The 14,314-nt window shown below is 41.0% G+C and overlaps 1 protein-coding gene across 4 annotated transcripts in view; it reads left to right on the top strand.

Moving 5' to 3' along the window:
* Positions 1-5,643, top strand: part of BBS9 (Bardet-Biedl syndrome 9) — a 521,564-nt gene extending 515,921 nt beyond the window's left edge. For all 4 annotated transcript variants that reach the window (XM_069730272.1, XM_069730271.1, XM_069730270.1 and 1 more), the window contains 2 exons: positions 437-659; positions 4,218-5,643. In XM_069730272.1, the coding sequence (XP_069586373.1) occupies positions 437-659; positions 4,218-4,264 (270 nt within the window). In that variant the 3' untranslated portion in view covers positions 4,265-5,643. The remainder of the gene's footprint in view (positions 1-436; positions 660-4,217) is intronic.
* Positions 5,644-14,314: the final 8,671 nt, after the last annotated feature.

The raw sequence follows: 14,314 nt of genomic DNA, 5'->3' as shown, positions 1-14,314 counted from the left end.
GCGTCGGCAAAGCGCGGCAAAATGCATGCCAAAAAAGGCATGCGTTTTTAATGTTAAGTATAGAAAAAAAATGCATGCGTTTATTTGCGCTAAAACGCAGCGGCAAAAAACGCAAATGTGAAACCAGCCTTATTCAAAGTATCCAAATGACCATCAAGAGAAGGCTACATCAGCTATTACAGAAAACAGCTTTGTGTATACAATAAGACTGAATCCACCTACCACAAAATATTAATAACATAAACTAGAATTTAGCATTTTACACTGTGATTCTTAAGAGGTTTTGCAAGACCTGGAACATACAGTAATATTTATTATTTTAAACTATCCTTACTTTCAGGCTGCTGGAGATATGAAAAAGATACAAACAATACCAGTACCTACATAGTTTCTATAGAGCTTATTTTCATTGTTTTCTTTCTCTTTCTTTTATCAGGGCTGGGAAGAATCAGTGGATGCGGCATTATCTCATCTTTTAAGGACGTGTTTATCTAAGAGTTCTAAAGATCAGGCGTTAAACCTCAGCAGCCAGTTGAGCATTCCAAAAGATACATCCAAGCTGAAGAAACACATCACCTTGTTGTGTGATAGGCTGGCCAAAGGCGGCAGATTGTCTTTAAGTGCTGATTCTGGATCTCAGCACTCTCTTCTCATGCCAGGTAAAAGGTTTTGAGATCTTGAAGACTCTTTTGTGAACATGACTGTAAAGGGATTGATTTCATGCATTTATTAGATAATATGATGTATACAGGTCCTTCTCAAAAAATTAGCATATAGTGTTACATTTCATTATTTACCATAATGTAATGATTACAATTAAACTTTCATATATTATAGATTCATTATCCACAAACTGAAATTTGTCACGTCTTTTATTGTTTTAATACTGATGATTTTGGCATACAACTCCTGATAACCCAAAAAACCTGTCTCAATAAATTAGCATATCAAGAAAAGGTTCTCTAAACGACCTATTACCCTAATCTTCTGAATCAACTAATTAACTCTAAACACATGCAAAAGATACCTGAGGCTTTTATAAACTCCCTGCCTGGTTCATTACTCAAAACCCCCATCATGGGTAAGACTAGCGACCTGACAGATGTCAAGAAGGCCATCATTGACACCCTTAAGCAAGAGGGTAAGACCCAGAAAGAAATTTCTCAACAAATAGGCTGTTCCCAGAGTGCTGTATCAAGGCACCTCAATGGTAAGTCTGTTGGAAGGAAACAATGTGGCAGAAAACGCTGTACAACGAGAAGAGGAGACCGGACCCTGAGGAAGATTGTGGAGAAGGAACGATTCCAGACCTTGGGGAACCTGAGGAAGCAGTGGACTGAGTCTGGTGTGGAAACATCCAGAGCCACCGTGCACAGGCGTGTGCAGGAAATGGGCTACAGGTGCCGAAATGGGCTACAGAGAAGCAGCACTGGACTGTTGCTAAGTGGTCCCAAGTACTTTTTTCTGATGAAAGCAAATTTTGCATGTCATTCGGAAATCAAGGTGCCAGAGTCTGGAGGAAGACTGGGGAGAAGGAAATGCCAAAATGCCTGAAGTCCAGTGTCAAGTACCCACAGTCAGTGATGGTGTGGGGAGCCATGTCAGCTGCTGGTGTTGGTCCACTGTGTTTCATCAAGGGCAGGGTCAATGCAGCTAGCTATCAGGAGATTTTGGAGCACTCCATGCTTCCATCGGCTGAAATGCTTTATGGAGATGAAGATTTCATTTTTCAGCACGACCTGGCACCTGCTCACAGTGCCAAAACCACTGGTAAATGGTTTACTGACCATGGTATTACTGTGCTCAATTGGCCTGCCAACTCTCCTGACCTGAACCCCATAGAGAATCTGTGGGATATTGTGAAGAGAAAGTTGAGAGACGCAAGACCCAACACTCTGGATGAGCTTAAGGCCGCTATTGAAGCATCCTGGGCCTCCATAACATCTCAGCAGTGTCACAGGCTGATTGCCTCCATGCCACGCCGCATTGAAGCAGTCATTTCTGCCAAAGGATTCCCGACCAAGTATTGAGTGCATAACTGAACATTATTATTTGATGGTTTTTTTGTTTGTTATTAAAAAACACTTTTATTTGATTGGATGGGTGAAATATGCTAATTTATTGAGACAGGTTTTTTGGGTTATCAGGAGTTGTATGCCAAAATCATCAGTATTAAAACAATAAAAGACCTGACAAATTTCAGTTGGTGGATAATGAATCTATAATATATGAAAGTTTAATTGTAATCATTACATTATGGTAAATAATGAAATTTAACACTATATGCTAATTTTTTGAGAAGGACCTGTAGTTATGTATTTAAAGGGTTGTCTGGAATTGTAATATTGATGGCTTTAGTGACAAAAATGTATAATTAGTGGAGAAAGGTTGAATTTGATGGACCTAGGTCTGTTTTCAACCTATGTAACTATGGCCTACTAATATCAGATCAATGGGGGCACTCTCACAGATCAGCTGTTTGCTGCTCCCACCTTGGCTGATGTAAAGGGTGTGCAGAGGAGGAACAGCTCAGCTCTGTAAACTGAGTAGTGGCCATTCTCAGGGCAGTTCAGCTTCCTGTAAAGTGAACGGGAGCTGAGCTGCAGTACCCGACAGTGTATTGAGCTGTGCCGTTCCCGTTCAATGTGGGAGCTGCAAAAAGCCATCTATGTGGTTGCCTCATGTTGGACCCCCACTGATCTGCTAGTGTGTCTCCTGAGGATTGATTGTCAATATCTAAGTCCTCAAGAACCCCTATAATGATGTAATAAAAGAACAGCTCTTCTAAGTGCAGTATGCTACCTTTAGCAAATTGAAAAAAGCTAGCCTTTATTTCAGCTCCATTGGATCATTAGGGATAAAAGCACTTTACCTGTTTCGAACATGTAGCTCTTAACTGTAGGATGTTTAGTAAAGGTCTGTGTTCAGCCCTCATGCCGGACTTATGTAACTCTTAGTTCTCACTTACATGACGCAGAAAAAGATATATAGCAACTACATGATACTTCTAGAGTAAACTTGACGTAGGGGTGAACGCAGGATCCTTTGCATCATGTTTTACATTTTATCTCCTTACTAAATCTGCTAGGAATTAAAACATAATCACATAAGCAGGCTTTTATTCCCATGGTGTGCTGATTTTACTGCACTGGGACCAATGTTTTCTCAGTTGCATCAAACTCTATGATTCGGCCCCCGGTTAGCATCTAGACCTATCCGCCTGTCTGGCACAACAGCTGGAGCGCCGTACAGGTCAAAATGATGCCATCTACAGGTGGCAATGACTCCAATGGAAATGATAGCATCAGTTTCGTTTACAGTTTTCATCTAACATTTTAGTAAAACGTTGGGTGGAAAATCTATCGGAGGGCCGGCTAGACGGGCACAGGGCCATACTTGTTTGCTGAGATATGAAATATGCTTAAATGTACATGTCCAATGGCGGTAGAGATCCTAATCAGAAGCCCTTAAATACCATGGGATGTGAATAAACCATGATTGCCACAAGCTATATCATCCTCAACATGGTCTCTTATAAATAACTCTTAGCCAGTAAAGTAAGGTCACTTTACTTCCCTACTAGTTCTGTTGTAGAAATGTTGAATATGAGAACTGATTTCATGGCCTCTTAACTATCTCAACAGCGTGTTGAGTTTTTGGAATGTTTCCCGTACTCCGCTCATGCAAAGTGGAATATGAAAAGTCAAAGGGCTTGTAAATAATACCCTCTTTAATATGTTTAAAGAGTAATGACCGTGATGAGAGTCAACATCCTCCTGGGATAGTAAAAGCCCTTTTTCTCTCTTTGCTCACTGACAGCTTATAATGGTGACCAAACTTTCTTTTTATGGACGACTGTAGACGCTAATAAAGTGTACAAGGGAAAGCAACTTGTTCACCTTAGATATTTATTGTTTTCTTTTTCAGATGTTTATGTGGAGCAGTAAGAATTCTTTTAACCCTGTCCCTATGTTGTGTATCTGTTTTTAGCAACATATAGAAATTGGCATTCTACTTAATCCTCTATTTTTAATTTTAATGAATTTATTTTATTCTCCTATAGGTTTAGTGTGACCTCACCAAAATCTGTGGGCAATGCATAGCAGTTTTCATCTACTGTATTTGTAGTCTCTTAATACTTGTCGTTAAGTAATCCAATTTCAGAGTTGCAATCTGGATTTGTCATGTGTTTTAACATTGTTCTCTGGCATCAATAGGGGAATCCGTGGACCCTCCGGATAAGGATACAGAAGCCGGATTCTAATCCCTACAGTGATGCTGCTTCTGTGGATCCCTGCTGTCTGCCACATCTCAACTATGAAGATTTGCATGTGATTTCCCGAGGATGGATTGGGCATCCACGAATGGTCTGCAAATACCAGTTAACCTATGGCAAACTGAATTTGTTCACAATTTTTTATGATTTTGAAAGCATCCTTTTTACATAGCACATGTTTACAATTGAATAATAAAAGCTCAGTCATTTCCATCTACAAGATTGTTACGGGAAAATCCCCTTTGGCTACAAAATGCAATGTTGAAATATTTTCTCTTTAAAATGAATAGCTTAAATAGTTGTCTAAGATTTGGAAAACATGGCTTCTTTCTTAAAGGTAATCTGTCACCAATCTGCGAGCGGTGCAATGTAGAGACAGACACACTGATTCCAGCAATGTGTCATTTACTGGGCTGCTTGTTGTAGTTTTGATAAATTCACAGTTTTATCAGCAGGAAATTATCACTATAAAACTAATATAACTGCTTCCACATAGTTCTCCATATTAATGAGCTTTGTATAACTTCACCCCCACCACTCATTGGCAGCTTTCTGACTATGCACAGAGAACACAGAAAGCTGCCAATCAGTGCTGTAGACGGGGTTGTACAGACCTCAACATTCAGAGACCTGGTAGATTCGCAGCAAATAAACCGTGATTTTATCAAATCAAGCTGCTAAGTGATTAGGTCCGAGATGTAATCAGCCACGTTTTTTCAGTCCTTAACAAACTCGTCAAAGTAAGGAACCAATGTCGCCAGCTATTTCCCGATTTTATCATACTATGAGTGATATTTAGAATTTTCAGGGTTGTTTTATCACTTTTAGGACTATACAAGTTGCTAATAAATTGTGAGTTACCAATTTTATAAGTAGAAAATGTATAGTTTACATGTTACTCTGGAGCCATACTGTGAGCACTGGCAACCAGCAGCAGTTTACTGATAATGTAAGATTGTATTAGAAAGTTGTCGCTAGAGATCCACTTTAAGGATGTCCTGCTTGTAGGTCGCACATTACCTGCATATGTTATTTGCCAGACCTACTGTTTTATAATGGATATCGTTTCATGGGACGATCACAGTAAAACAATCATCCTCCATTTGTACCAGAATTAGGGCACACAGTGGTTTTCTGGGCGTACATGCGAGGACGGTGCTTAGACTTTTTTGCAGTAAGTAGTTGCTGCAATTTCAGTACTTGCCATTTTCTTGCTTACATAGAGCCATGACAAAACAGCAGGGTATGTGCAAAAAAAATCTGCGAGAAATAGGTCGGGTCAAACAGATTGCCATGTCATTTTTTATTGTACTCTAATTTTTTACTATTGTTTAATGTAGAGGAAAATAATAAATAATAAATATTTGTTTGGTGGTTTGTGTCATTTTTTCAATGCTATACGTAATCAGCAACATTCATATATTATTACATTTCCAGGAGGTGACGATAGATATTTGTATGAGTGTCGCCTGGCAATTATATTACAGCGGAGAGCGGCACAAAGATAATAAAATCTGACTTTTTAACTGCACTCTTGACATATATACTATGCTAAGCTCTATCATACTTTCCGGTAATGATGGAAATCGGCCGTCTACTGAATATACATGTAAACAATGAGAAAAGAGGTGGCTCGAAAATATGAACAAATGCAAATGTAGTAGTTCTCTTTTAAAAGCAACTATTACATGTTTGAAGGGGAAATAAATATATACAATAGGTTTGGAAGAATAGAAAAAGACGAAACAGACAGATACAGGGGCAGGCTGGGCCAAGCGGAATGAGGGGTAAAGTCTCTTCATCAGCCAGGCCGACTCTTAGCCTTTAATTGTGTGTGTGCCGACCCTGCCGTGACTGCAAAATACACTGTGTGCAGCCATGTCTACTAAAATGGTGTCCCTCAACAAGCCCTGCACTGCCATCTTCCCACCAGAGAGGAGCTTCAATCAAGCCTGTATGTATGTCTGCATTTGTATGCATGCCTGTGTATTGAATGTGAACATGTGTGTGTGCATGTCTACATACCATTTGTGGAAGAAATCATTAGCATAATGACAGACGATAACATCTCTCAACACCAAGACCGTTAATATGAGGCATACAGGTAGTACTAGTTTAACATTTCAATCACCTGTATGGCCATATTAATAGGTCATATAAGTCCTGGGGATGACAGATTCACTTTAACCCCTTTCCCACTTTAGACGTGCAATCACATCTAAGGTGGGCTCCCCCTGTTTGCTGTAGGCTCCGGCAGTGAGCCCTCAACTTTTCCAGCCCATGTCAGCTGATGTGAACAGCTGACATGTGCCCTTAACAGCCGCCGGTGGAATGGCGATCCACCCACGGCTGTTAACACATTAAATGCTGCTGTCAATCTCTGACAGCGACATTTAACATGCTTACGCTGGAAGAGCGATGCTAATGCCACCCAACGGCACCTGTGTCACATGACCGCGGGTCGCCGATGGGTTTAGTGTTTACAAACTCGCAATGACCTGGAGAATTATTTTGGCAGGCAGTTTTAGAATTTAGTGAACATGGTAAAATAGCAAAACAAAAAACATTTGTGGAATTGCACTCTTTTTTTTTTTTGAAATTTCACCGCACTTTGTTTTTTTCCCTCCATTTTCCAGTACACTATATGGCAAACTCATCCTGCAAAATACAAGCCCTTACATTGCCATATTGATGGAAAAGTAAAAAAGTTATGGCTCTGGGAAGAAGGGGAGCAAAAATGGAAACTTAAAAACAAATAAACCTAAGGTGAAAGTGTTGGAGGGAGGTGTTATCCTTCCAATCTTAGTCTGATGGGAGGAGTGTTTTTTTTGTCACATCAGCTGGCACCTGTTCACATTTGCTTCTTTCTTTTGATATGCTGGTGAGATTTGTTTGTTTTTTGTTGGTTTTTTTGTGTGTGTAGTTATCTATTTTTCTATCTTCAGTTTAAGGATTTCTCAATTTATGATATATTTCTGAGCTATCTATCCTACTGTGTTTTTTGTTTCTATTTATTAGTCTACTAACATTTAACAGTGGGTTTTTTTTAACCCCTTTACGACCTTGGACGTATAGGTCTTTCCATGGTCACCTCCCCCTGTTTACTGCAGGCTCCGTCACTGAGGCCTAAACTTTTCCAGCATATGTCAGCTGATTTTATCAGTTGACATGTGTAACTAACAGCCGCAGGTAGAATCACGATCCACCCGCAGCTGTTAGCATGTTAAATGCCACTGTCAATCTCTGACATTGACATTTAACATGATGGCACTGGAAGCGCGTCACTAACTCCACCCATCGGTGCATGTGTCACATGACCGTGTGTCGCCGATGGGTTGGCATGACAGCCTGGGGTCTGCAGGAGACTCCAGTGGTTGTTATTGCCGGATACCTATGAGCGCCGCCCATTGGCTGGTGCTCATAGCAAATGATCATTTCTGCTACACAGAGCAGGGTTGAATCTCTTCTCTGTGTAGCACAGAAGATCGCAGCTTCTAGTCTTCCATGGAGACTATTGAAGCATGTGAAAAGTGGAAAAAAATGTTTTTAGCAATACTTAAAAAGATATAAAAGTTTAAATAACCCCTCATTCGCCCCATTGAAAATAAAAAATACACATATTTGGCATTGCCGCCTACAGAATCACCCAGTAAATGTCATATCAAGAAAAAAAATCTAAACGCCAGAATTACGTTTTATAGGTCACCGTAACATTCCATTAAAATGTTATAATGGACAATCAAAAGAAAATATCAGCTCGGCACGTAAAAAATAAGCTGTCACCCAGCCCCAGATCACAAAAAATGGAGACACTACAGGTCTCAGGAAATTACACCTTTTTTTCTTTCTTTTTTTTTTCCAAACTTTAGATTTTTTTCACCACTTAAATAAAAAAAAACCTGTTTGCTATCTACAAACTCATTTGAACAGCTGACATGTGCCCCTAACAGCCGCCGGTGGAATCGCAATCCACCCACGGCTGTTAACATATTAAATCCCACTGTCCATTTCTGACAGTGGCATTTAACATGTTCGCACAGGAAGCGCGTCACTAATTCCACCCATCGGCACCCATGCCACATAACCGTGGCTTACCGATGGGTTGGCATGACAACCCGGGGTCTGCAGCAGCGGTCGGCGCTCATAGCAAGTAAACATTTTAGCTACATAGAGCAGGGCTGAAGCCCTGTTCTGTGTAGCATAATCGATCGGAAGATCGCAGCTTCTAGTCTCCCCTGGAGACTTTTGAATCAAGTAATAGGTAAAAAAATATTTAAAAAAAATAAACAAGTTCAAACCACCCCCCATTCGCCCTATTCAAAATAAAACAATAAAGAAAAAAAATACACATATTTGGTATCTCCACATTCAGAATCGCCCTATCATTATATAAAAAGAATTAGTCCCATCGGTTCTGATTGGTAAATTGCGTATCGATAAAGAAAGTCAAAACACCAGAATTATGTTTTTGTGGTCGCCAGAACATTGCATTAAAATGCAATAATGGGCGATCAAAATATTGCATCTACACCAAAATGGTATCATTAGCCCCTAAGTGACAGCCAATTTTGTACTTAATGACCGAGCCACTTTTTACAATTCTGACCACTGTCACTTTATGAGGTCATAACTCTGGAACGCTTTAACGGATCCCGCTGATTCTGAGAATGTTTTTTTCGTAACATATTGTACTATGTTAGTGGTTATATTTCTTCGATACGACTTGTGTTTATGAAAAAAATGGAAATATGGCAAATTTTTTAAATTTAGCAATTTTCAAACTTTTAAATATTATGCCCTTAAAACAGAGAGATACAGTATGTCACAAAAATACTTAATAAATAAAATTTCCCACATGTCTACTTTACATCAGCACAATTTTGGAAACAATTTTTTTTGTTAAGAAGTTATAAGGGTTAAAATTTGACCAGCAATATCTCATTTTTCAAAATTTACAAAACCATTTTTTTGGGACCACATCACATTTGTGTCATGCTGTTCTGTCTGTATCTGGTTTTCGGCGTGATAATGCATGCCTTTGCTTTAACCCTTTGCTCCTTTCCCCCTAACCCTTTGCTCCTTTCCCCCTAATTGTACTGGGATACTGTTGGCTGTTACCTGTATGGAGCCTGCTTAGTTCCCTGCTCTGCTGCGTAGCCATATATGGGTGGTTAGGCCTTTGCTCTGCTGCATGACTATCCGCATGTGTGGTCCCTGGTTGCCGCTGTGGAAGCTGTCCACGGGTTATGAGGTCATTTGCAGCTGGTACTTGACTTTCCACGTGTGTTTGGGCTTGCAGCCGCTGCCAGGTGCCCTGAGCCTCAGTTCCTGCACTGATTGTGCTGTAATGGTTTCTGTTTGTGCTATCGGCGTGCTCGGCCACACTTCCCCTGCTTTTATCAGGGTTAGTGTGTGTACTTGAAATGCTGTCCACAGCCAATTTCTGAGGGGCAGCTCCTATATATAGTTCCCCTACCCTATGGGCGGAGCCTGAGCTACTCACAAAGCTCCTGAACTTTGCTATGTGTGGTTTGTGTTCCTGCTCCTATCTATATTTTGGTACCAAAGTCTTTGCCTTCATTCCTGTTATGTCCTGTTCTGGCGCCTGTCCTGGAGGTGGTGTATCCAGGCCTGAATCCTTGATCCTGTACCTGTGCTGTACCTGGCCCTGTCTGAACTGTGTCTGATGTGTTATATTCATGGAATCCCTCTGCATCTGGAGCCTCGCACCCAGTGACTTTGAGTTTCTTGTAACTGGTGTTTCTGCTGAGCATCTACTATGCTGTGCTCTGGCTACCATGAGGGGCTAACCCCATCCAGCCCAGGTCCAGTCAGGCAGTGCTTGCACCATCAAGCTTGATTTCCTTCCTAGGTCCGATGCCCGAAGCCTGATGACTGTAGCTTGGAACCTGATGTCTGTTTCTGCCTGGTCCTGAGCCATCGGTGTTCTAGCCTGTGACCCGATGTTCCACCGGTTCCCCAGGGTCCAACCTGCGATGACGTCCTTCCAGGATTGGTGTCTGATGTTCTCCTGCTGAGCCTGTGCTACGCCTGAGGCCTGAGAGAGAGGCTGTCCTAGTATGCCCGTGCCAGATGACCCTGGACTGCATCAACCCGTGATGACTCCTGCCATTGTCTGATGTCTGTCCTAGGTGTCCAGCCTGTGTCCTGATGATCTGATGTCCAGCCTGTGTCCTAATGTCCTGTCAGTGTCCTGATGTCTTGCCTGCGTCCTGATGACCTTGTGTACCCTGATGTCCTGCCTGTGTCCTGATGTCCCGCCTATGTGTGCCTCGGTGATCCGTTGGTGCCTTGGGGTCCACTGGGTGGTACCCTTCTGGGAGGTGTGGAATCGGGAGCCTGGCATAGTCATGTTTGGTTCATGTACTGTGTGACTTTACCTTAGTAAACTTTACTTACTCTATACCTGAAGTTGTGTGGTGTAATCAGCTGCCACAGAACCCCGGTCTCTGCCCTACCCTAATTCGGGTAGGCCCGGATCCCCCTCTGCGGTACAAATGGCCAAATTGCGTCCCATCGTGGTTGGTCATCGTGGGGGCATTTATGGCCTGGGCCGCATTAGTGGCTTCAGCTGACCGTGACAATTTGAAGTCACTTAGAGGGGTATACATGACAGAAAATATCCAAAAGTGATGCCATTCTAAAAACTGTACCCCTCAGTGTGCTCAAAACCACATTCAAGAAGTTTATTAACCCTTTACGTGCTTCACAGGAACTGAAACACTGTGGAAGGAAAAAATGAACATTTAACTTTTTTCACAAACATTTTACTGCAGAACCACTTTTTTTATTTTCGCAAGTGTAAAAAGAGAATATTAACCACAAACATTCTTGTGCAATTTCTCCTGAATACGCAAATACCTCATATGTGGGGGTAAATCACTGTTTGGGCGCACGGCAGAGCTCGGAAGGGAAGGAGCACTGTTTGACATTTTCAACGCAGAATTAGCTAAAATTGAAATCAGATGCCATTTTGCGTTTGGAGAGCCCCTGATGTGCCTAAACAGTGATCCCCCCACAATTGACACCATTTTGGAAACTAGACTCCCAAAGGAACTTATCTAGATGTGTGGAGAGCACTTTGAACCCCCTAGTGTTTCACAGAAGTTTATAACGTAGAGCGGGGAAAATAAAAAAAAATCATACTTTTTCCACAAAAATTACCTTTTCATCCCCAAATTTTTATTTTCCCAAGGGTAACAGGAGAAAATAGATTGCCAAAGTTGTTGTGCAATTAGTCCTGAGTATGCTGATAACCCATATGTGGGGGTAAACCACTGTTTGGGTGAATGGCAGGGCTCAGAAGGGAGGGAGCACCATTTGACTTTTTGAATGCAAAATTTGCTAGAATCAATGGTGGTGCCATGTCTCATTTGGTGACCCCTGATGTACCTAAACAGTGGCAACCCCCCAATTCTATCTCCAACCCTAACTCCAACACACCCTTAACTCTAATCCCAACCCTAACTACAGCCATAACCCCAACACACCCCTAACCCTAATCCCAACCCTAACCACAAACCTAACCGTAACCCCAAAACTAATGCTAACCCTAGCCCTAATCCTAACTTTAGCCCAACTCACTTTAGATCACATCAGATGAGAGAGAAATACAAGAGAAGATAGTATTCTGCTACGGATGGATCTGGATAAGTTGGAAACTTGGGCTGAAAGGTGGCAGATGAGGTTTAACAATGATAAATGTAAGGTTATACACATGGGAAGAAGGAATCAATATCACCATTACACACTGAATGGGAAACCACTGGGTAAATCTGACAGGGAGAAGGACTTGGGGATCCTAGTTAATGATAAACTTACCTGGAGCAGCCAGTGCCAGGCAGCAGCTGCCAAGGCAAACAGGATCATGGGGTGCATTAAAAGAGGTCTGGATACACATGATGAGAGCATTATACTGCCTCTGTACAAATCCCTAGTTAGACCGCACATGGAGTACTGTGTCCAGTTTTGGGCACCGGTGCTCAGGAAGGATATAATGGAACTAGAGAGAGTACAAAGGAGGGCAACAAAATTAATAAAGGGGATGGGAGAACTACAATACCCAGATAGATTAGCGAAATTAAGATTATTTAGTCTAGAAAAAAGACGACTGAGGGGCGATCTAATAACCATGTATAAGTATATAAGGGGACAATACAAATATCTCGCTGAGGATCTGTTTATACCAAGGAAGGTGACGGGCACAAGGGGGCATTCTTTGCGTCTGGAGGAGAGAAGGTTTTTCCACCAACATAGAAGAGGATTCTTTACTGTTAGGGCAGTGAGAATCTGGAATTGCTTGCCTGAGGAGGTGGTGATGGCGAACTCAGTCGAGGGGTTCAAGAGAGGCCTGGATGTCTTCCTGGAGCAGAACAATATTGTATCATACAATTAGGTTCTGTAGAAGGACACAGATCTGGGGATTTATTATGATGGAATATAGGCTGAACTGGATGGACAAATGTCTTTTTTCGGCCTTACTAACTATGTTACTATGTAAATTAAATGGAGAATCTGACTTTTTTTTGCGGTCGCTGTTATACCATTAATAACAGTGATCACAACACCAGGGTCAGTAAAAACCGACCCGAATCATGTTATCTGTGGTCTCAGCTACCCCCGGCAGCCAAGACCCGGGAGAAAATCCTAATCTGGGGGTGCTATAACCTTAAACCTTAGCGCCTTTTTAAACCTTTTTAACGACGCTGTCATTTAAGTACCCTTAACTGCCGCTGTGAAAAGGCGTATTGGCGGTCATTAAGGGGTTTAAAATGTCAGCTTGGCATGCAAAAAATAAGCCCTCATCCAAACCCAGAACACGAAAAATGAGTCTCAGAAAATGGCAACTTTGGATTTTTTTTCACCACTTAAATAAAAAAAACCTGTTTGGTATCTAGAAAAATATTTAGAATTGAGAGTCCTCAGTGGTTGATACCTTTTTAATGGCTATCTGAAAACATGGTAACAAATTGCAAGCTTTCGAGATTACTCAGGCCTCTTCATAGACTAATACAACATCTGAAGAATCACATATTTATACACAACACAGCACAGAACTGTTATTATGTTTGGTATCTACAAACTCGTAATGACCTGGAGAATCATAATGGCAGGTCAATTTTATTGACATAAAAATAAAAAAGTTATGACTCTGGGAAGAAGGGGAGCAAAACATTAAAACGCAAAAACCCAAGGTAGTGAAGGGATTAAAAATGAACTAGCAGATATGTTTTTGTTTTGCACTTAATTTCACTCCAGGTCCTTTTTCTCTTCATTCACATTTGGGTTCTGTAGAGGGCAGCTAGAAGACAAGCAGTAGAGTGCTTGATTGCCCACTACTACTCCTAGAGGTAGCGGTTTGCTTAGTCTGAGCACATTGCAGAATCATTGCAATAAAACTCTTTTTCCTGTACCATGTTACAGTGTAAACAGTTGAAGTTATGGGATGGTGCACATTTTGCCATGTAATTAGCATACTCGCTGTTTCGCTATAGTGACAGTATCTAGCTTTATTGCCAGGAGTCCTGCAGAATCCCTTCGAGAATGTTTGCATTCTCAAGCAGCCATGTCATGAGAGACAAATTTAAAAGCAAACAACCTAACAAAAAATAACTTACATTTACGATTTGTAAATACTCTCTGCTTCCTGTGGGAATAAATAAGCCAAGACAGTAAAATCTGTATTTATTTTTACATTCCTGTCTGAGAAAACCATTGCGGAAAACCCTAGGATAAATCACAATCAAGAAGTCAGCAATGTAGAGAATATATAAATGTTTTTCGTATTTTGTATCATCTTATTTATTTTTTCCAATGGCCATTTACATCAGCTTGTTTAGAATTAGAAGATATTTTACATTTGACCAATCTGGACAATTTTGTTAGGTGCTAGCACTGTAGTTCATTGTTGCTTAACTACAATTCTAATAACCTCTGCCACCAAGTTGCTTTAAGAAAATCCTATCAATTAATATACACTACGAATTAATTAAAAACTCAAACATAAAATGTATGCTA

Source organism: Ranitomeya imitator, chromosome 6 (assembly GCF_032444005.1).
Source record: "Ranitomeya imitator isolate aRanImi1 chromosome 6, aRanImi1.pri, whole genome shotgun sequence".
Taxonomy (NCBI): Eukaryota; Metazoa; Chordata; class Amphibia; order Anura; family Dendrobatidae; genus Ranitomeya; species Ranitomeya imitator.
The sequence above is the reverse complement of the archived record's forward strand: the minus strand, read 5'-3'. Positions and strand labels throughout refer to the sequence as shown.